At 38.9% G+C, this 24,702-nt stretch overlaps 1 protein-coding gene across 1 annotated transcript in view; it reads left to right on the top strand.

Annotated features, from left to right (window-relative positions):
- Positions 1 to 14,380, top strand: part of BEST3 (bestrophin 3) — a 30,584-nt gene extending 16,204 nt beyond the window's left edge. The window contains exons 8-10 of the mRNA XM_081330289.1: positions 9,298 to 9,378; positions 10,331 to 10,482; positions 13,341 to 14,380. Of these exons, the coding sequence (XP_081186415.1) occupies positions 9,298 to 9,378; positions 10,331 to 10,482; positions 13,341 to 14,256 (1,149 nt within the window). The 3' untranslated portion in view covers positions 14,257 to 14,380. The remainder of the gene's footprint in view (positions 1 to 9,297; positions 9,379 to 10,330; positions 10,483 to 13,340) is intronic.
- The last annotated feature ends 10,322 nt before the right edge of the window (positions 14,381 to 24,702 follow it).

Here is a 24,702-nt window from a genome sequence, read left to right as displayed (position 1 = left end):
TATGCAGTTTGAAAAATTTTTGCAGTTATTATTTTTTCGTGAGATAATGATGTTAAAAAAATTCTCAAGAGTCATTTTTTCACTTTCAGCAACTATTTTTAATGCTGCTTTATGTGCAGCAAATTCTCTGTGATCAAAAAAAAATTTTCAAAGTGAGCTTAACTGTTGCTTCCTATCTTTGCCAGAATAAGTTATCTCATTGTTGATCCATTCTTTGGAAAGTTTTATTCCCATTTTCATTTCAACTCCAAGAGTTCCAACTTTTCTACAAGGCGTACAGCCAAGTTTCATTTTGCAAACACAGAGCCATTCATTTTTGAAGCAAAAATCTTTTTTTTTATCATAGGTCCAGCAGTCTGGCCAGTCATTTGTAGTTTGGCTTTTCTTCTCAGGATCAGATTCAGAAATATCAACAGGCATCATTATTTTTGTGTGTTCTGTTGTTGTGTCTGTTAATATTCTGGCCTTTTCATTAGCAGAACCTGTGGTTGAGAAGTAATTAGTAGTTTTTTTCATTTTTAAATTTGGAGTCACACTTTTACACTAAAAATTAAAAAGAAAATCAAAAAATCAGTTAGTTCTGCAATTATGCTTTTTAAAAAAAGTTTCCTAGTTTTTTTATTGAAAAGTTTTACAGTAGATTTTAAATATAAATTGCCCCCACCTCCCCATAAAACCCACTCTTCCCTCCCTCTTCCCCCCCAACTTCCCCCCCTCCCCATAAAACCCACCCTTCCCTCCCCCTCTACCCCCCCCCCACTTCCCAGAGCTGAATACAGGGTATTGCATCTAACAAGCTTGAGCTAGAATATGCTATCTATAAATACACTTTAAATCCTATAGCACTTTAACTCCCGTTAAGCATAACTAAACAATAATACATCTTATTAGATTCTAATACTCATTCATATGCTAAAAAAAGTTTCCTAGTTTTTTTAGTACTGCAAATTTAAATTGAAGAGATGCATGGAAGCTGACATTCATAATGAATTTTTTTTACACATAACTTAAGTTATATTTCCAGTGCCTCTGCCAAGAGTTCCACTGTTTCTTTGAAAATATAATCTTAAAGGACTTGCCATTATGGTAGAAGATTTCTACTACTGCTCCAGGGTTTGGCTAACATAAATATGCATAGCATAATTAGATTTATTATTGCTGCTAATCATATCTTACAAAACATGAATGTACTTTCAAACATTTAAACCTGCTTTGTTTGGGGAATACCTATCACCTTTTCCATTTGAAATAACCAGTGTTTCAGCTGAGATGTATCTGATTTACTATTGTTCCTGCCAGAATAAGAACACTGAATTTATTGCAAATAGTTTGTAATTTCACCCTTGGGACATTCTTACTAATGCTGCATTTTAAAGATTTCAGCCAAGTTTAATTCATAATTGCCTTTAGTTTTCCTCATCTGTCTTTAGCTTAGATGAAGTAATGCATCTTTCAGACATTCACCAAATAAACTAGAATTTGTCGTGAGCATCTCCTTAAATACAAACAGCTCATAAGCTTGACTTACCTATATTAGCAATCACATTATTGATGGCTTGTACATACCATTTTAAAGATAGGATCACATTGGTTCAAGTGAATGAGATGCTCCTATACTCCAAAGTGCATGCTATTAATTCATCCCTGCCAAAATAGTTGGTTATTTTCATCAGACTTAGTTCATGATGAACGTAGAACACAAAGTTCTGTTTTATCAAATTAATCATGAAGACAGCATAGTAGGCTGCCATAGGGGTGAAAAATTGTGAAATATCTCCCCCATGTTTCTATACTGCAGGTGGGTATAGTAAAGATGGAATATTATTTTTTTTGTCTACTTGGAAAGTAATGTGTTGCACTTTAATAGAGGAGGAGACACCTTTTGCATATATAGTCTGACATACTGTATATTTATTTATTTATTATTTATTAATTTAATTTATATACCGCCCTTCTCTCAAGAGACTCAGGGCGGTGAACAGGGCAATACATAAAAATTAGATACAAAAGTTAAAATTAGATTATTAAAACATAATTAAACAATGCCCAGAAATAATACAAGTTTAAAATTGAAGTCGTTAATAAAAATCCCACCCCGTCCCATCAGGCCAGGCCAGCTTGTTTAAAAAGATAGGTTTTAAGGTCGCGCCGGAAGGAGCGGAGATCGGGCGCCATCCGGAGCTCAACCGGAAGATGGTTCCATAAATCCGGTGCACCCACAGAGAACGCTCTCCCCCTGGGGGCCACCAGTCGGCATTCTTTGACCGGCGGCACCCTGAGGAGGCCCTCTCTGTGGGAGCGTACTGGGCGGAGAGAAGTTGACGCCGGCTGCAGGTGCTCCCCAAGGTATTCTGGACCCATGCCATGGAGGGCTTTGTAGGTCATTACCAACACCTTGAACCTCACCCGGAAGACAACTGGTAACCAATGCAGCTCGCGGAGCAGAGGTGTAACACGGGAGTATCGGGAGACTCCCAATACAACTCTCGCGGCTGCATTCTGTACCAGTTGGAGCCTCCGAGTGGTCTTCAAGGGTAGCCCCATGTAGAGAGCGTTGCAGTAATCAAGACGAGAGGTCACGAGCGCATATTGAGTTCCTTTTGGAAGGACTAGCAGTGGTAGATAATAGATGTCTGTAATGCAACATACCGTATATGTGTTTAATTGATGGAGTCATGTTACTGACAAGATAATGAATTGCAAAGAAATTGTATTATATATATTCAACTTTGGCTTGATAATATAAACATTTTTGTTCAGTTGTTTCTTTTTTATTAACAAAGTTCATGTGGAGATTATAAGCTTGTTTAAAATTTAAAAAGCTACACAACCCTTAAGCCCTCTGTCTTGGAACTGGGTTTGTCTGAAACCAATAACACTTAATCCATGTTTCACCCACAAACAGAGCAGACTCCACCCGAGGGTTCCCCTCACAGCTCTTTCTAGACCCAGAATCTACAGGAAATGCTAGGGCTATATTGGGGACCCAGAAAAAAAAGAGAAGAGGCTTCTGACCATGCACAAAGTGCCGCCCCACCCTGTAATATTTCCAGGGACCCGATCTGAGCCTCTACACAGAATTAAGTGCTGCTCCCCCCACCTCCCACCCCCGGTCCTCTCTTACAAGGAGACGGTGTGGTTGGGCAGCAAGGAGGGGTGCAAAGTTCCCACCAATTTGCCTCTGCTGCAGACAACTTTGATGTGCTGCATTTGCCAGCAGGGTCCCTTGGCTGCTCGGCGATGCAGAGACAGCTGTCAACAACCAGATCCGGGCAATTCCTGTTGGCTTTCGAAAGCCAACAGAGGGAGTAGCACAACCCGTGCAGGAGACAGCAGCTGAGTCTGCCAGGCGCAAGTCCGCGAGTCATGCCCCGGGACTAACCATGTGCTGTTCCCCTGTTGGGGGCAGCAGAAGCCAGAAGTCTTTCCCCCAAAGCAGCATGAGCTAAGTGAAGAGACACCTTCACTAGTGTTTCTGTGGAGGTTGAAAATCTATCAAAAAAAGGTGCCGTTCTGCCATTCAGTGAGTTTTATGACAAAAAAAGCCCTCTGTGTGTCTGTGCCTGGTCTGAGGAAACCACAACTTTCAAATTTCATAGATCACTTCATTAGACAAAATGGAAAGGTTCACAACATTCCAACAGGAGATGCCCAAAGCATGGATCAAATGTTTATCACCAGGCCTTAAACAGAAGCTATTTCTCAACAAAACTAAAACTAATTAAAGGAAACACTCAAGTTTCCAATTTTTGCTTAATTTTGTTTAAAGATCAAATTGCCTGCCTTTGACTTGGCTTGGTTATATTGTTAAATACAGCTGAATGTACATTCAGCCAATGTACTAAACACTATGCTCTTACAGTAATACAAACTTCAGACCCCTTGCATGCAGGGTTCCCAAATTACCAGCATGTAACATTGAGTCTTTTTTTTTCTAAGTTCATATCTCTTAAGAAAGGGATTCAAGCGCTGGTCACTCGTGTGCGCCCGCCTTATTGAGAGCAATCCTGCTGCTACACTTTCACTTTCTTCAACTTGGACAGAGCCGAGGCACCCAAGCTGCTGGGGGCCACTTGAGTGGGGAGAATGTGGAGGGGGAGAAGAGCAGTGAGGTTTTGTGCCAGCCGGCCAGCCAGACAAAGCAGTCTGGCAGCGAAAAGCTAAGGAGAACAGAGAAAAAAAACCCAGTCTCATGTAAGATGATTTTCGCTATCAGATTGTTTAACTTTCTTGAAAATTTACTTGATGCAGAATGCAGATCCTTCCCATTCTGCATCAAGTTAAACAGTCTGGCAGCAAAAAGCTAAGGGGAGTGGAGGAAAAAAAACAGATCCCACATAAGGTGGAGGATTTTCACTGCCAAGCTCTTTAACTTCTTTAAAATTTACTTAATGCAGAATGCTGATGATTCCCTTTCTGCATCAAGTTAAAAAGTCTGGCAGCAAAAATCCAACAGCAGGGGAAAAATCCCAGTCTCATGCATGGGGAATTAGCACCACCCACCTCTTCCCCCCTGTGCCTTGGGCCGGTGCCACCAGCAGCTTATGCAGGTCCATTAGGCTGCCACCGCTGCCCAGAGCGCCTGGCCTGCCCAATACAAAGGAGGTGAAACAGCTGGCTAGCAAGCTTGAGTAGAGGTAGTAGAGCACACCCACGCCCAGCAAGCCAAAGGCGACCCCGAGCGGGGAAAGCCGGATCCCCATTGGCGCCATGGCCCCTCAGTCCCAGCCAGGATTGCGTGCCTCCCCCCCATCTCAGCTGGGCCTGGGTGGCCATGATGCTGATGGGGATCTGGCTTTCCCCGCTCAGAGTGGCCTTTTGCCTCCTGGCCCTGGGCATGCTCTACCACCTCTACACGGGGCTTCCTAGCCAACCACTTCGCCTCCTTCAGGCTAGGCAGTTCTGCAGCTCTGGGCGGCGGCCTAATGGACCTGTGCGAGTGGCTGACGGCTGCGGTAGGTTCCAAGGTGCACGAGAGAAATGCGCTCCATCCGCAGACCAAGGGCAAGACACTCGAGGGGGCTGAGATGACCAGTGGTGACCAGCTCTCCAAAAACAGATGGGATGGAGTAGGCGTGTCCAGCAGTCCACATCATGTGCTCCCCAACTTCGTGTGCTGCCGATGCTGCTGCAGCGCTGCTGCTGGAGGGCCGGCCTGGAATTCACAGTGGCCAATGCAGCCCCTGCTGCCAGATGCTGTCAGCCCCTGTGTGCTCATTGCCTCCTGTATGCGCACCCTGGGGGCCACCGGGCTGGGCAGCGGCAGGGCCAGGGTGGCAGGGGCCAGTCCCTCACCATCTCTGGGGCATCTCTGGGTTGCCAACACTGCTTGCTCCTCACTTCTTGCCCCGTCGCTTCCAAACACCACGTGCTCGCTACTCTGAGGAACTCTGCTGGGGCGATGGCATGCGGGCCAACAAAGAGGGCTCTCAGTGCCATCTCTGGCACACGTGCCATAGGTTCGCCACCACTACTAGGCGCTTCCTTCTATTGTGAAGTGTCAGCAAATTATATAGGTGCCAAAACTAACTGGTCAGTGTCAGAAAATAAAAGACTAACTGAACTGAGAGAAGAAATAAATGCCCTGAAAATATAAGTAGTATATAAGTAGATACATGCAAAGTATGCCTTTTAGAAAAAAAATCCCTTTGCTAACTATCTTTTGCACCTCGTAGTGAATAGAGTTGTACAGGCAACAAACCTATGCATGCAAAGTTGATTTGCAACTATTTGTTTTCACTAAAGTTCACAGATTATATTACAAATTTATTTTGTCAGGCTATACATTTTAAACTGAATAAAAATTAGTTTCAAAAAAATTAGTGTATTTAGTGTAATGCAATAAATAAGGATTGGATATTTGAAAAGGGTCATTCTGCTGGCATACAGCATCCAATGGTGAAAACTAGATCTTTCTGCTCCTCTACTGCTACAAATCAGTTTCAAAGGATTGGAGGACTTTCCAGAGTAGATCTGAAGCAAGCACAGCCAAAATGAGAGGAAAATCAAACACTGTCCTTTTATATGAGCAGAAGTTTGCTTGCATAATGTTTTTTTGTGCCATGACTTTTAAAGAATAATCCATCCAGAGTGTTATTCTAATTTCTACATTATTGGTATCCCACCTTCTGATGGAACATTGCTGTGGTTCTAGGACATTATTGTTATTTATTGTTAATACTGTGTATATTATAAAATAAGAATAATAAAATAATAAAATCTTATGTTATCTTTCCAAAAACTGTTAAAATCAAGCACTTGCAATAAAATAAAACAAAGCTGATAAACTATTCTAAAACCATAATCAAACAAAAAAGACAGCAAATTTTCAGTTCTGTTAATGTCCAACAATACAAATCTCTGCAACACATATAACTGGTTTCTGACTTAGTCTTAATAAATAAAAATTTCTTCTCCCTTTGCTAATTTCCACAAAGCAAATTTCATCCAGCAAAGTTAATATGTTAAGACATCCTAAATTGAATTTGCCTGTTATACTGAATTATTTTAATGTAATCAGTACAAAATTGTTGCTTGCTTCCGCAAAACAAAGGATGCAGAAATGTATTTTTCTCTGGATATGTTTTCATCTATGTATATCTCTGGTTCACAAAGGACCTTTAATTATAACAGTATGTGTATTCTTTTACAAGCAAAACAGTTTAAAAACCAGATGATTTTAAATTGTTGTTTGTCTGTCAATCATATTATATATAGGACAGTGATTTTCTTACGTGAAATCCTTTTAATCCTAGCTCTTGTTGTCTGGAATTAGTCTATAATCCTTTTTGTTGTGGTAGCCAAGTATCTAAAACAATATCTAATTGTCTTCCATTACATTCCTTTCAATCCTGTGAGATTATGTGCCACATACCAATGGCAGATGATCTGTGCAGCTAGCCAGTACAAAGTTTCTTAGTGTTGTCATACTTGTATATATCTTTCAGTCTCATTTAAGGGTGTCCTGTTGTAGGTTTGCCAATACATAAAATAACCAACTTGTTCAGATGAAAAAGGAAATTTAGTGTTTTCCAGATTACAACTTTGCCGTAATATTTTTGAGGGCTATCTGGAGTAAAAGGAATTGAGGAACAAAGAATGCCAAATTGTGTACTGATCTAGCTGCTTGATAAATATGTGGAGTCTATTTATTTACTTATTATTAGTTTGTTTAATAGTGAAATAAACATAAAAAGGAAAATGCAACTTAGACTGCAGTCTCAATTTAAGATATAAAGACTGGATGCGCATTTAGAAGAAAAACCTATGGAACAGCCAGTAAAATATGAATAAATAAAAATAATAAACAAAGTCCTCTGAGATTCAAGGTAATGTGCAAATCATCGATTGATTATGTCCTATCAAGTCAGTGTTGATTCTTTAAAAAATATGGATTTTCTCCATGACAATCTCTAACATGGTCTTTCAGGCATTTCAATGATTCACCCATTGCCACTGGATTCAAGTAAATCCACCTTCCAGATAGACTTGCTCTTTCTCTCTTTCCATTTTTACCAACAAAATGCCTTCTCCAGAGAGCTGGATTTTCCCTTAATGTGCCCAAAGTAAGATAATTTGAGTTTGGTCATTTGTACTTCAAATTTTGGGTTGATCTGTTTTATGATTCATTTGTTTGGTTTTTTTTGGCTATCCATGTTATTCTCAGGAGTCTTTTCAAACAGTAAAGTTCAAAAGCATCAATGCTGTTTCTATCCAGCTTCTTCAAAACCATACTTTCACTTCTATAAAGTGTTACAGGGAATACCGTTGCCTGCACTATTATTGGGAAACTGCCAGCTGGGCTGGAAGGAGGAGTCATGTAAGGCCCTAGCCTGGAGTAGTTGTGTAGCCACAAGCAACATAAACCTGACCTCCCCCGAGATCCATGATCATTCCCAGGGGAAAGCAAGCCTTGAGATCCTTGTAACATAGGTGGTAGACAGTACCGACTTCAACTGTTCACATGTTCTGGTTGCTTGCATCTCACAACTATTCTATATTTGTAGACGCACATCTGAAAATCTTTTGGAAGGTCTTCATGGATGTTCTACCAAGTACTACCTCATGTGTATTTCTTGATTGCTTGTTCCCTTACTTTTGATGGTTGATCCCAAAAGGCAGAAGCTATCTACCATTTCAATATCTTCATTATCAGTTCTAAGGTTGGGTTTTGTCATTGTTACCATTAATTTGGTTTTCTTCATATTTAATTTCAGACCATTTTTTTCACTGTGCTGCTCGACTTTTATTACTACAGCTTGCAGCTCCTTTGCATTTTCAGCTATCAATGTTATGTCACCAGTATAGTTCAGGTTATTGATGTTTCTTTCTCTAATGTTAAAACCACACTCATCTTCTTCCAATCCAATTTCCCTTAATATTTATTCAACATGTAAATTGAATGAATAAGGGGGAAAAATATTGGAAGTTCAAGGAAAATATATCAAACAATACCAATCATAAACAGGAATGCAGCAAAACAATTAACAAGCCTAGCATATTTTATCTAGGTATAATATATTTTACCATGGAGGAAGAAGGTTCAAAGAATTCCATCTACCCAACCACCTTTTGCATCTTATGGTTCTACTTCATGCATGTACTATTTCATTCTAGGCCACCATTTCTCGACATTCTGAGACTTTTAGGAATTGTAATCACTATGAATTGCACCAGACTGGATATCATTCCACTCATGAAGAGTTGACATCCTACATATTTTATCGCTAGCTCATTCTATCAGCTGTGTTGTGGGAAGGAATGTGGGTGAAAGGCAGTGTAAGATGAACCCAATAGCCTGCTCTGATTGCCATCAGTTACCATCAAGAATCTTGTGGGAAGGTTCTTTGAATTTTGTTTCTTTGTTTTTAAATAATATGTATTGTTTGGGTGCAATGTTTGGAAAGATAATTTGGGAAGATTATAATCCTGAACAGCAAAAAATAAATAACTGCAATAAATAAATAAAATATTTACAGTTTCAGCTTTCCATTTTTAATGTTTTGTTCTATTTATTTTTGCTAGGCTGTTCTGAGTGTTCTATCTGGACAGGAATGCAACATATCCATCTAATAAATAAATACACAAAGCAATAGTCTCTTGAAAAACTAAGGATTAATGCTCCAAATATGGCATGTCCATAAATATCTCACCACACAATGTACTGTATCTATTCTATGTGGATTTCTCCTTGATGTTGCCAAAGAACTGTTCATATTTGCAATGGTTAGATGTGTTTGTAAATCAGCTTTGGATAATATGTAACTCTGTGCTCAAAATATCCAACTCTAATTACAGGTTGCTGAGCAACTTATCAACCCATTTGGTGAAGATGATGATGATTTTGAAACAAATTGGTGCATAGATAGGAATCTCCAGGTAACACCCTTTTCCTTCAGCTGATTACTATTTTTTGCTGTCTTGCAACATCATAAGTTTATGCAATTTCTAGCAAGATACAGCGCAACTGTTGCATCCTGCTTCCACCTTTATAAATATTTAGAGTTCAGTTTTCACATACAGTACTCATTTTGCAAGCTGCTGAAGGTTCCTCACTGTTGGTTCTGTGCTTTTTCCTTGACATTTCAATTCCTGCTTAGACTACTTTCTTAATTACTATCAGAAGGTCTACAAATGCTGTCTTCTCATATGCAACTGCAACTAATGTTACAGTATGGATCAAGGCATTCAGAATATATTGCTGGCTGTGGTCCAGTAGAGTAACATGCAAGGTTGCTGAAACAATAATGGAGTTGTTCAGCAAGAAGTCTGAGCATATCTAGAAATTGAGAAAGAAATATTCCAGCAACGTTCATTTGGTAATATTAGAAAACCATATTTTAAAAAAATATTAAAGAACAATTCCAAATAATGAATTGTCTTGAGTTTTTCTGTTCCTGGGATTTTTAAATTATGCTGGTGGGAGTAGTCGGAGTGCATTAGATTTTGTGACCGTAGAAAGTCTTCTATCAAGATGACATGACATAAGCTGACTCTTTAAGAATATGTGTTAGGTCTTGCAACAAGATCCACCCCTTCTGAGGTTGTCTAATTCTTGTTCTAATTTGATTGATTCTGACTGCAGCAAAGGCTACAGCAAGGCTGTCTCACTCAGTTACTGGATATCTAAGATCTAAAAAGCATCCTTTAAGATTTGTTTTCCTTTAAAAAGTTACCACATTTCAAACTCTCCTTTTGGCCCAAAAAAGTACAGTCTGCTGCTTTAAATAAAAATAATATGGTTGTGTTGTGCAGTTCTCTGGAAGATTGTGACTTATATTTGAGATGTTTAAAACTGTGTGGCAGGTGTTCTAATTCTCAATTCTTATAGGTTTCACTATTGGCTGTTGATGAAATGCACATGAATTTACCAAGAATGAAAAAAGATATTTACTGGAATGATTCTTCAGCTCGTCCACCATATACATTAGCAGCTGCAGATTCCTGCATTCCATCTTTCCTTGGATCAACTATTGAAACAGGGTATGCAAATCTGCAATGTCTTATCCTACTTTTCATATCCAAATGTATTATTTATTTATTTATTTTTGGGACTTATATGCCGCCCTATCTCCCGAAGGACTCAGGGCAGCTAACAACAATAAAACACAATAATACAAATGTTAAAAAAGATTAAACTAAGAAGCCCCAATGATAAAATGATAAAATATTAAAAATATTCTACTTAAAAATCCCTATCGTCAGTCCAGGTCAGCCTGATGGAAGAGAAATGTTTTAAGGCCGCGACGAAAGGACCGGAGATCCGGGGCCATCCGGAGCTCAAGGGGAAGTTGATTCCACAGGGGCGGCGCTCCCACAGAGAAGGCCCTCCCTCTGGGGGTCGCCAGCCGACATTGTCTAGCCAACGGCACTTATATCACTAAGAGCCTCTTTTTGTAAATGTTTTAAAAATAAAGTTAGACAGACAGGACCTTTCATTAACTCTCATGTTCTTCACCTAAAATTATATTCCCCCTAACATATTATCATTGAAAGTCTGTTAATAAGGAACATTTTTCAGTAATAAAGGCTATGGAAAAGACTATGAATGCTATGGAATTTTCCATCTCACATGATCTTTGATAACTTTGAAGCATTCTCATAAAAGCTTTTTTCCCCCCACCAGTTGAATAAATGTTTTCTTTGACCTACCTAAGAATTATATTTTGGTTGACCTTAGCTTTTAGTGACTTTTTAAAAAACAATTGTTTAATTATGAGATGTGAACCCTGGTAAGAATAAAAGACAGACAGGAGATTTTGGCCATTCTTTCTTTCTCAGCCTGGCCTGTTTCAGAGATTTGTTTTGGAGATACGAGGGCAATTCGGAAATAAACCTCCATTTGGTTATCAATGACAGACATTTGCAGATACAGAACTTTTATTATACACATTAGAAAACTACATTACATTATTTTTTGACATAATCGGCATTCAAATTGAGGCACTTGTCATAACGTCTTACAAGGTTTGAAATTCCTTAGTACTAGTTGCTTGGTGCCAAATCTGGACTATGGCTGGTGGTGATCAAAAACATCCCAATGGAATTGCTTAAAAAGTTCTTGGGTGTGTCTAGCAGTATGCGGGTGAGCATTATCATGAACCAACACCACACCGGAAGTCAGCATTCCCCAACACTTGTTATGGATGGCTCGTCTGAGTTTTTGTAACATTTCACAGTAGAATTCTGAATTGATGGTCAAACCACGCTCCATAAATTTCACTAGCAGTACTCCTTTGGCATCTTCACATTTGGCAGGATTTTCTATGGCACCACTTCCGGTGTGGTTTGGTTCACAATAATGCTGACCCGCACACCGCTAGACACACCCAAGAACTTTTGAAGAAGTTCCATTGGGATGTTTTTGAACATCCCCCCCATAGCCCAAATTTGGTGCCAAGCGACTACTACTAAGGAATTTCAGACATTATGACAAGTGCCTCAATTTGAATGGCGATTATGTCAAAAAGTAATCTAATGTTGTAGTTTTCTAATGTACATAATAAAAGTTCTATGTCTGTGAGTGTCTGTCATTGATAACCAAACAAAGGTTTATTTCCGAATTGCCCTCGTAAAATGGATGGGCCTATCCTTCACTCACCTGGAGGAAGAGTGGACAGATTAGACAAATTCAAACATTTCTTTTTGACTTACCAGAACTCACTGATTAAAACCATGAACAGCATTTAAACAGATAATTCTAAATCAATGGAACACCTCAGTGCTATTTGGAATTCTTAGGTGAAATCCAACAGGCTCTCCTCAACATTTTAGAAAGATATATAAGGGAGGATTTGGAATCCAAATTTAATTAATCAAGCTGGAAATGCATGTCATAAAATTCTCTCTAAATTTACTTTCAGTCATCAAGAATTGACTATAAAATAATTCATAAATTCATATAATATGGGTGTTGTCCAAATATGTGGATTTCATCTAGAATTCGCCAGCATATAATTATTATTGAGAAAGTCAGGCATTAAAGTTCACATGTTTGGAAGAAATGCAACTGGGTTAAGCTGTTCAGTATTTTTTGGGGGGAGGGATATTGAATATGAACATGATTTTTTTTCTCCCTGAAAAAAAATATTCACATAATCCCAGGCTTTGATTTTAAGGACACGTTTTTGTTGGTTCATTTTTTTGCTTTGTATTTTTTTTTATTCTGATGTTTCATTGAATAAAAACTGATAAAATCTTTTACAGAGAAAAATGAGATATGTATAATATTTAATAAAATAACGGCATAGCCCATACAGCAATGGGATGGCCTAGAAACCAGTCAATCTGCTAGCCCAACTCACCTCACAGGGTTGTTGTTGTGGGAAAAACTAGGAGGAAAGATTATTGGGTACGTTCACTGCTTTGAGTCATATATTTAAAAGCTGGGAATAATAACAATAAAAATAATAATAATAAAATAATTGGTTGATTGCAGATCTAATAATATGACTACAGTATTTAAACTATTTTTTGTATTTATACCACTACTTAAGGAATTGTTTGTAATAACAGATAAAATTCAAATAGGATCTGCAAAAAGTTGCAAGAGATAGTGCTTGTGTTTTGTTTAGTAGTCAACCATCCATGCCTCTTCAGAGAAAATCCACTGCATTCCCTTTTCTGTCTCCCCACTAAGGAATTATCATTCAGTCTACTCAAGCTTTATTGAGATTGTTTGAGGATTAAAGGTTCTATTTGTCCATGTAAAGTTTTTCCTTTGTCAATGGTAAAGTGACATTCCTTTGTCAATTACAAATACACTTTCCATTTTATAGATGGTTTTGTGTTGCAGTTTGCTCTTAATACATAAAATAAATGTTGCGCATTTTTCCTTGCAGCCTGGCAGACAGTCAGTTCTTCCATACAGATAACTGGCTCCGGGATGATGATAGACCTAGAAGGCAGCATTCGATGCTGCGAAGAGTGAAGCGCTTTCTGAGCGTCCGAGAAGTCTCCCCTTCCCCCAGCAGGAGGACCTACCAACGACAGTCCAGTGAAAGCTCAGTTTTTTTCCCATCACATGAAATGCATCATATTGATAAACTTCTGGAAATGCACTCTAGAGGGAGACACTTCCCTTTAAATGACAGGAAAACACCCAACTGGTCTGATAAGGATGGAAAGATGCACGGAAGTACGGATCTTAGTGTTATTCGAGAAAGCAGCAAGAATGATACTCTAGAGACTTCCTATCAATCCAAAGTGGATGAGAGAATTAGCAAAATAGACTCGCCAACTGTCAAAACTGAGAGCAAAGAAACCAGAGTGGACTCAGACATGTATAAGGTCCCCCATGTCATGGCAGGAAAAGATTTGGGCAATCAAAGTGAGTCAGAGACAGATTCTGAAGGAATTGTGCTGACCCATTGTGGAATATCCAATAGTAATGCAGATTTGTTGGTAACACCTTCAGAAAGAGAACCTCTTCGTATGGAATGCAAGCAACAGGATTCATCTTTGGGTATGCCGAAAGGAACTAAATCACACTCATCTCAAACATCAGATGTCAGTATGGCAGATAATCAAAGATGGAGATTTCCAGATGTTCTTGCTCAACATGAAGTACTCAATGCCAAAGAATTGGCAAATTCCTCTGGAAAAAGCAACTTAGGTCCAGATAGCACACCTACATCTAGTCCTATTTCTCCAAATACATTTGACATATGTTACTTATTAGAGCAACCAGATACTAAAGAAACCAATATTCTTCATATAGCTGAGTTTAACAATGACTCCACTAAAGATCATCTTTGACAAATAGACTGCTATGGATTCATAGTTTTGTTATAAACTTCTGGCGTACAGAATGTTAATTTCCCTTGAAAAAACAAAGCTTTGCAGCCTGCATAATGTCTAACCTACTATGTATTTTTAGTACTTTGATAAAAACAATTTTAAAATGTTTGAACCTACCTTTATTTTTTAGACAGATGTAAATGCAAACTGAATAAGATTAAGAAACAGTGAAGTAAATATCAAAAGGAGTAGGAGAGAGAGAGGATAATCAAACTTCAAGAAAGTGGCATTCTATCTCTTTGTAACAGCCTAATTCATTTGTCAGTAAATTCTGAGTATTTAACAGTGGAGATTATCTCTAAAACTCATCCCTGGCCAATGTTGCTTAAATAAAGGAAAACTTTTTCAGGCTGAAAAGGTAGCAATGACTTTTTTAAAATCTTGGCATACTGCCAAAATATCAATTGTTGCTTTTAGGAGAATATTCTGTAGTTTTAATGACATCTTGAAGAAATTCATGTCATAACTTCATTTATTTTTTTGTATTGAAGGGTGGGGTGTAAGATGGGCATTTAATGAGAGAAAAGCATGAAGAAAAGTTCACTATTAGCTTCAGGGCCCCCATCAGTCAAAATGGGACTGGTTTCATTCGCCTGGCTCCTTTGGAACAGAATCCACAATTTAGTGCTAAGCAGCACTTCAGTTTTCCAGCAGGTGAAAACAAAACAGTCAAATTAACTTGAAATAGAATGACTCGGAAGATTATTTGCTTGGTCAACTTTATTTATACATCTGAAAGTCCAAAACAGATTGAACAAAAGGAGATTAAGGAGAAATGATAGCTCTGAACACATCTGGTTTATGAAAAATAAATGTTAGTGAGCAGTATTCATATGGAGAGATGATATTTGAAAGTGGCTGTATTGGGTGGTAGACTTAAATAACTTGCCTATCTTCATGGCAGACGAGTGGAATCTTATCCAGCCACAGACCCAGCTAACTAATTATACCAATGCCTGAGTCTACAGTGGGGAAACGCCTCTTCCCTCTGCTGAAGATCTGCCTTCTTTGTCAGCAATGAGCTGGGAATTGGAAAAGAATCTAGCAAACAGGTGAAGAAACTCCATGGGCCAAATCTGGCCTGTCAGACAATTTTTCTTTTCTTGAGGGTGGGGAACTATGGCCCTTTTATGACTTCTGGACTTCAACTCACAGAATTCCTGAGCCAGCCATTGTTCCCCACCTCTACGTCAACTGTAATAATAATAATAACTAGTAGTAATAATTAGCATAATAACAATGTTTGCCTTAGAACAAAAGTTTGCTTCAGTGAGGTCTTTTCTGATTTAGAATTGAAAATTATGACCTTTGCAAAAATTAACGTACATCATGATCCAAGTAAATGTAAATTAGCTAAGCCAAGTGGCTCAGTTCTATGATTTTTGAAGACTTTATTCAGCTATTTCTAATATGGCTATATAACAGGCATTGAGGTTTCAATCATAAATAGATCTCCAGTCAGGCATCCTGTTAATCCTGCCACATCTGACAGTCAATAGGTTGGAAAAAGCTGCTACACCTCAGAAAGATCAGAATCAAGCTGTAAAAGTGGTCTCCAGATAGTTAAATCCTTTTACACCTTCTACCCCTTCTCTCTCTCCACATATCTAAAGCAATTCTTGTTCATTGTGCGAAAGGCAAAATTGTCAATATTATCTCTACCTAGGCTGCTTTACTATTCCTGTTGATTTCTTCTCCTTCCTTTACCAGCTGATTTAGCAAAGCCAACTCTATCATGTCCACGATCAAAAACAGTGTAAAAAGCTGACATAAATACATCTCCTAGAATCCACAATGGTCCTGTATTAGAGATGATATCCAACGATTGGAAACCACTGTAACAAAAGGTCTCATCTCCGCTGTTTTCCTGCCAAAGAGAAACAAAGATTGCCATTGGGTACCATGTGCTGGACCTGAAATAGGGGGCTATGGTGATGAGAAAGTTTGCTGGGCCCTTTAATTAAATGCTGTGAAATTATTGAGATAGAGTAGTTATTGTGTAGTGGGTTCTGGACCACATGGCAAGAAAGGAACAGATGAGTACCGCATGTCAGCTCTTTATTAGTGGTAGGTGCGTACTAACAAAGGGGGTTACCTGGACCCCTTATATACCTAGCCAGGTATCACTCTGGCCAATCCATCCATCCATATCTCCCGCAGAAAACCCTTCAGCCAATCCAGCCTCAGCACAGCGCCACCTGTTGGTACCTGCAGAGCTGCTGCTCCCACCCCCTACATAACAGTAGTCACAGGGAGATCCGATAGTGCATGTCTTTTAATTTATGCTTACCTTGTAGGATTGGGGATATTAGAATGCAAATTATCTATAAGTTTGCATTTTTGAACCAATACATGTAGTAAAATGTATTTATATTCAAAATTCATCTTTTCTGATTTTAAAATCTAGCTCATCAACAATTTTGAAAACTTGTTCATGTTAATTCAACATTTGTACAATATGCATATGAATTCCTTCCTTCTTTTCTTCCTTTTTCTTCTGTCTGTCTCTCTGTCTTTTGCTCTGCCTTTAAATTAGCCTTGACTCCTGGTGATTGCCTGGACTATTCCCTGCAGTTTTCTTGGCAAGGTTTTCAGAAGTGGTTTGCTATTGTCTCCATCCTAGGGCTGAGAGAGAATACTGGCCCCAGGCACCCAGCTAGTTTTATTATTAAGATAGGACTGGAACTCAATCTTAGAACACTATGCAAAACTGCAAAAAAAGTTATAAAAATATCCACTGAAACATGTACTTATAAATTTTGTTGCATTTTTATGTAAAAAGGAAATAAAAGAAACCAAACTCAATAAATCAAAATTGATGTTTTCATAAAAATGAGAATATGACATTAACAAATTCATCCAATCCTATAAATCATTCTAATTATCCTTTCCCCAATCTTATTACATATACTTAACAAGCTAAGCCAAAGATGGATGTAAACTCTCATCCACACTGGAGTTCAGATGCAGCTAGAAATAACATACATTAGATGAATAGCATTCACCACCAGACATCTCTGAAAGTGGAAGTTATTCACCAGTGGAATATTATAAATTGGCAGGCACTCCCTTGAATCAAACCTCTTAGTTTCCATTTTATCTATGCACTACTAAAAATCTTTTTATCGTTACCATTAACTGGGTGAAATGGTGCATCATTGGGCAACAGTTTTTGAACCATGTTATCTCAAATGGCCTAACCTACAGAATATGTCTAAAGTCTAGAACCCATTACACCTAAGAGAATGAAATTTGAGAAACTTTTAGCTGTTTACGTTTTGCTGGCAGCTAACTGTTCTGTGGTCACATGATTTTCAACATTTCTGACAGTTTCCAGCCAAGCTCGCAACCCTTGATCCCTCACCCACCAAACAGCAGCCTCTTACCTGCTTTATGGGATGGGATGGGATGGGATCAGATGGAAGGGAAGGGAAGGGAAGGGAAGGGAAGGGAAGGGAAGGGAAAGGAAGGGAAGGGAAGGGAAGGGAAGATTTCTAATACTGCCTGCCAGTTTCCTTGCCATCCAATGGTGCATGAGTTTTCTAGTATAGTCTATATTGCTGTTGCTTAGAATCACAGGCAGACTAAATCCTAAGGCTGGGGTGAGTGGTCTGAAATCTCATGGTTGCATTTGGTCCACATTGTAATTCTCTCCCTTTTTTAATTCTTTAAAGTCAACCTTGACTCCTGGCAACTACCTGCACAAACCCCTGAAGGTTTTTGGGCACAGTTTTTCAGAAGTGATTTGCATTTTCTGCTTCCTAGGGCTGAGACAGTGCAACTGGCCCAAGGTCACCCAACTTGTTGTGTACCTAAGGTGGGACTAGAACTCATGGCCTCCCAGTTTCTAGCCTGATGCCTCCCTCTGACCACAGTTGCCAAACTCAGTGGCCTGATTTACCCATTTAAACATTAACAAATAAGTCATGAAGTATACTTGAGTTTAAAATTATTATTGTTATTGTTATTCTTCTTGTTGATAATAATAATAATAGCCCCCAGAGAGGCACTACCTTGACATGATTGTGGTGCTTGTGTGCTCTGAGGAAGATGAGAGCTACGCCAGACGTTCAACCATACTCATCAGGTCTCATCAGAGGAGTCAGACAAAGAGTGTCTGTCCCATAAAAAATATGGTGAGGTGTAAATTTCAGAAAGCCATACTGGCTCAGCTGTCACCTGGATTAACAAGGCCTGCGCTAGATGTTGGAGTTCCTGGATATCTGGTGAAAAATGGGCTACAAGACACAGGACTGTTGGCTGAGCCACCAGGACCAGCAGCTGCAGTACTACTGGAAGAAAAGGTGTTTACCCATCGCAAATACACAGTGATTGAACACAGAGAAATAATGATCTGTTATTACAGATCAAGTCCAACAAGAAGAGGATATTTGAAATGAATGCACCAGTTCTGGAAAGAACAACATCCAGAATCAAAAATAACAGAACAGAGGTTAGCAGATCAACATTGATTTATAATATGAAATAAAGTATTCACAGAAGCAGAATTGGAAGAACTGCAAAGATTTACCCAGGACAAAGAAATCAAAGCCTTGCCAGAAGTAACTCAGAATGTAGAGGCAAACCAGGGGGAGTTGACGGTAGAGAAATGCAGCAGAGAAATACAACTATTTTCATTTGGAAACCAAATGCCTCAGGAAGACCAAAGCCCTCTAATTAAAGAAATAAAAGAATTGAAAGAAAAAATAATTGAGCATTTAGAACAGCACAAAAACATCAGAATAAGGCTGCCTGCATTGAAGCTTGTTCCGAAGAAACAGTTAGCACAAGTGTTAAAAGATGCAAACACTGTAATATCAAATATAAGCGCCAACTCACTGCAAGAAACAAACCAACTAATGTATAGCACAGCTGCAGTTATAACTGAATATCTGGGATACAAAATCAACAAAGAAGAAAAAAAGCCAAGCAGTGCACCACAAAAATGGAAGATTAGACTGCAAAATAAGCAAGTTGAGATCAGACACAAGCAAGCTAGAACAGATGGAAGAACAAGAAGACCAAAGCATACCTAATCAAGAAATCCCACTTAGAAACAAGGAAATCAAAGAAGCACTGGAAATAATAAAGCAGCAAATAACAGCAGTGGCCAGGAAAATCAGTAGATACGAAGCTCAAATTGCAAATTATAGGCATACCCTCCAATTTCAATCCAATCAGAATTGTTTCTACCAATCCATCAATGGATCAGTCAGTACCTGACAAGAAAGAAACAGTGCAGTTCTGGGTGCAGATATGGGATAACTTGAAAAAATACAACAAAGACACAGCTTGGTTAAAAGAGGTTGATGCAAATAAAAAAGAAGTTGAAATGACAAAACTAGTAATGACAGCAGAAATGGTAGAAAAAAGAGCAAGGAAGATCAAGCATTGGTCAGCACCAGATGAAGATGAATTGCATGGTTTTTGGTTGAAACTTCTAACTGGTCTATACCCACTCATTACCAAGCAGTTCAACAATATACTACAAGGAGGAGAAATTGAAAAGTGGCTAACAACTGGGAAAACCTACCTGATAATTAAAGATCCAACAAAAGGAGCAGCACCAGGCAACTACAGGCCAATTACCTGTTTACCAACAACTTTCAAATTGCTAAGTGGTGTGGTAGCTGATGCAATCCAACAACATCTAGTTGAAAACAATCTCTTTCCAGCTAAGCAGAAAGGAAACCGCCCCAATAGCAGAGGAACAAAAGATCAACTCCTAATTAACAAAATGATCTTGGAAAACTGCAAGAGAAGGAAGACCAACCTGAACGTAGCATGGATCGACTACAAAAAGGCATTTGACTCTCTGCCACATGACTGGATAATCAAGTGCCTAGAAATAACAGGAGTCAGTAGAAACATCAGAAAGTTTGTGCAATGATAGATGGCACAATGGAAGACACAGTTGCAGGTCAATGGTGAAAGACTGAGAGAGGTTAATATCAAGAGAAGTATATTTCAAGGAGATTCACTATCACCACTACTATTTGTTATTGCACTGTTTCCTCTGTCAACAATACTGAATAACTCAGGCCATGGATATCAAACATCAAAAACATCTGCCAGACTATCCCACCACCTTTACATGGATGATCTGAAGCTGTATGGAAAAACATCATCTGAAATAGAATCCCTGCTGAACACTGTCCGTATATATAGCATATCTTTATTGCAATGGAGTTTGGCTTACTATCAAACAAGGAAAAATAGTGAAAACTGAAGGAATCAAGATGTCCCACGAAAATAACATTAAGAGTCTGGATGAGGAAGATTACTACAAATACTTGGATATCCTTCGAGCTGACAACATCAAGCACACTGAAGTCAAGAAAAAGATTAGAGGTGAATACATCAAGAGAGTGAAGAAGATCTTAAAGTCCAAATTCAATGGAGGAAATACCATGAAGGCAATCAATACCTGGGCAATTCCAGTCATTAGATACACAGCTGGAATAGTGGACTGGACTCAAGCAGAACTAAAAGCAATGGATAGGAAGACCAGAAAAATAATGACAATGAATCATGCCCTTCATCCACGCAGTGACATTGACAGACTCTACCTACCAAGACAATTAGGTGGGTGTGGAATGTTGCAAGTACATCAGATGTTTGAAGAAGAAAAGATGGCTTTGGAAGAATATCTGAAGGACAATGATGAAGATGTACTGAAGTTAAGATATCAAAAAGGCTTACTGATCATTGGAGAGACAAACTGGTCTACAAGAAAGACCAAATGAAGAACAAAATGGAGGTATGGGAAGACAAAGCACTATATGGCCAGTACATTAAAAACAAAATAGCAGGGAAAGCAGATAATAACAAGACCTGGCAATGGCTAAGAGCAGGAAAGTTGAAGAAAGAGACCAAGGGACTAATTCTGGCTGCACAAGGCCGAGCCTTAAGGACAAATGCATACAAAGCTAGAATTGAGAAGACATCAACAGACAGTAATTGCCACTTATGCAAAGAAGCTGAAGAAACAGTGGACCACCTAGTAAGCTACTGCAAGAAGATTATACAGACTGACTACAAGCAGCGGCATGACAAAGTAGCAACAATGGTGCATTGGAAGATCTGCAAAAAATATCATTTGCCTGCAAGCAAGAACTGGTGGGACCAAAAAATAGAGAAAGTCATAGAAAATGAAAAAGTTAAATTGCTCTGGGACTTTAGAATTCAAACAGACAGGCACCTACCATGTAACACCCCAGACTTAAAAATTGTCAATAAGAAAGACAAAAAAGTTTGGATAGTGGATGTGGCAGTGCCTGGAGATAGCAGAATAGAAGAGAAAGAACTGGAGAAGGTAACAAAATAAAAGACCTCTGAATAGAAATAGAACAACTGTGGCAAAGGCAAGCAAGGGTAGTACCAATAGTAATAGGTGCCTTGGGTGCAATCCCAAACTGGAGCACCAGGTGAATATCATTGGCATTCTAAAATTTGCCATCAGTCAATTGCAAAAGGCAGCCTTACTGAGAACAGCTTTCATCCTGTGGTGATATCTGTAACACCATTAAACATCCATATCTGCCTATTCCAGGTCCTTTGCTTGATAGGTAGACAAAAATACCAAACCCAGTCTGAGGCTGACTGTGCGATGATCAATAATAATAATAATAATAATAATAATAATAATAATAATAATAATAATAATAATAATAATAATAATAATAATAATAATAATAATAATAATAATAATAATAATAATAATAATAGCCTCATAACTACCCCAAATCCAGGAAAAGCAGAAAATCCTGGTATCACACACATTGAAAGTGAGGCTCTTTCCACTGTGGTCCTCAGTCCCCAGAAATGTTAAATGTAACCATGTGTTGCCAAGAGGTAGCCTACCTTGTGAAGTCTACCTCTATCAGCTAGAGTAGTCAAAATGTGACTCTCCAGATGTTCCCAATGGCCATGTTGGCTCAAGATGCATAGGATTATGGCTCAGCAGTATCTGGAGAAAAGTCACCATTTGCTCTTTTCTCCCTCTCCTGGGAGCCAATTGATGTACACCAGGCCCATTAAAACTCTTGCAGCCAAGCCAACCTCTTACTATGGATACCTGCTTTTGGATTACTATCACATCAGTATGATCTAATTTTACTAATCTAATCTAATCTTGTCTCTTCATTTGGTTTCTTCTATCCTCTTCTGTTTGATCTGAATTCTGGGTATCTGGTCATTTTGCCTGTCCCCTGCACTGAATCTAAACTGAACTAATGCCGAACTACTGCATTGTTTCATGAAAGACCAGCTTGACTTCATTATTAATCTATAATTACATATGAATAGAATAGATTAATGGAAATCCTGCTCCTCAAGCCTTGGGGCAATTGGACTAGACAGCTGGAGCATGAGGCCTCTTCTTTAGACTGAGGGCAAAGGGATCCATTTGCTCCAAATATTACCATCACTTACCCAAGGATGGTTACCTCCAGATACATTAAGTTTATCCTGTGTACAGTCTTATCACAAATGAAAACAGTTATTTGCTGAAGGAGAAAATAATCCTAAAGCAAAAACATATTCTGATTGCAAACAGGAACTGTATGTAGAAGATAAGGATCAATAAATATTAAAAAGTTCTTTGAGCTGATTTCTAAACCCTTCCAAAATAATATTCTGTGTCAAACATCATGAGTATGAAAATCTGCACTTATGCCTTTTATGTGCTGCTAGAAAATGTGTATTTATTGATTTGATTTATTATATGACATATACATGGACTAGCAATATATTAATATTTTGGCTAGATTAATAGAATCCAATAAAATATGTGTGAAAAAAGATCCATGTCTAAAACATCTAAGTGCAGCATTATTTATATTAAAAATCATTATTAAGTGATCATGAAGTGACCATTATTAAAGCTTGGATACGTACCTTAATTGTATATTGCTTTGGTGTTAATTGGAATTCTTTCTGCCCAATGGTAAAGCTTATTGAGGGCAGACTGGAAAGTCTTCTGCAGTCCACAAGGAACTGTAACACAAATCAAAGCATTCCTTGATCTAAAATTTTGGTCATCATTTATACTAACTTGTTTCTGATAATTCCTGACATCTAATCATCCACTGCATTTGACTATGGAAGTTTCATGTTTAACAATTAAATATAACAATAAATGCTAGATCTGTCTTCCACAGTATAAGTCGAAGAACTGATATAGTGACTTACTAAAAGCAGCATGAGGAGATAATGGAACTAGTAAACAGGTAATATTTTCTCATAAGAACGTACCGTATTTTCCGGCGTATAAGACGACCCGGCGTATAAGACGACCCCCTACTTTTAAGAAGTTTTTCAAGGTTTTTTGTCTTATACGCCGGAAAATACTTACATGCCCTGCCCTCCCTGTCCGTCATAATCCAAAATTCCGTTTGGATCAATCAAACACAACTCAGTGATGCCAGACTGGATTTGCAAACAGATCCAAAACTGTCACATTCAGAATCACCATGGTATCATGTTCTCCTAGAGTCCTCCATTGAATTCGACAGACTGAAGTAATGAAGGAGAGGTTTGAATGAAAAATACGCTAGACAGTTTTAACTGGAGTGTTAAATCACCACTCTAACACTCACGCGCCCCCCCCTTTCAAAGGATTGTTTTTATGGTCCTGTCTTTCGATGTTCTTATCCCATCTCTTTCCATCTGCAATTTTCGGACAGCTTTTTGTTTAAATAAAAAACGTATCCCAAGAGTTATCGATAGTCTTTACAAAAAACTAAGGCCCCTCGAGTTCAGAAGTCTGCTCCCCCCAACAAAACAAAAAAAAATCCCAGGAGGAAAAAAACATTTTCTACCCGTCAAATAAAAATATAATGGCTCTCTCCTCTTCCCTTCCCCCGTTTCACATACCATTAAGCAGAGCCGAAAACCCCGTGCCCCTCCTGTTTAAAAAGTTTTGATCTTTGCAAATGACCTTAGCAAAACTTCTGCGCAGCAGATGTGGGAACAGCGGGGGCGTCTCATCCTTCCTCCCGCTCCGGATTGATCCCCGTCCCGCCGCCCCTCTTTCTCCAATTTGAGGCCGAAGCCAGTTTCTGAACCAAGAAAGGGGAGTTCAGTGCAAGGCGCCCCAGGATCGAGCTAAATTGCCGGTTAATGCAGAACGGAGAAGACGGGAAAAGTTCCCCAAGAGTTAGAGCAGGAAAGGCGAGGCAACCACTGACCAAGGGGATGGAAATCGTCCGAATCCACGCAAGCGCTCCTCGCAACTGCTTCTTGCCCTGCTTCACCCTCCCCAAATGAAATTAAAACAACCTCTTACCGCCTCGCCCGAGACGCAGGCCGATAAGGCGACGGCGAGCACCATCCACACGTTCCACATTATTCCTGCGTTTGCAGCTCTCGCTGCGGCTGCTGCTGCACGTGGGGCTGTTGGCC

This window comes from Vipera berus (genome assembly GCF_964194415.1).
Source record: "Vipera berus genome assembly, chromosome: 6".
Lineage (NCBI taxonomy): Eukaryota > Metazoa > Chordata > Lepidosauria > Squamata > Viperidae > Vipera > Vipera berus.
Note: the sequence above shows the minus strand (reverse complement) of the source record. Positions and strands in the feature narration are given on the sequence as shown.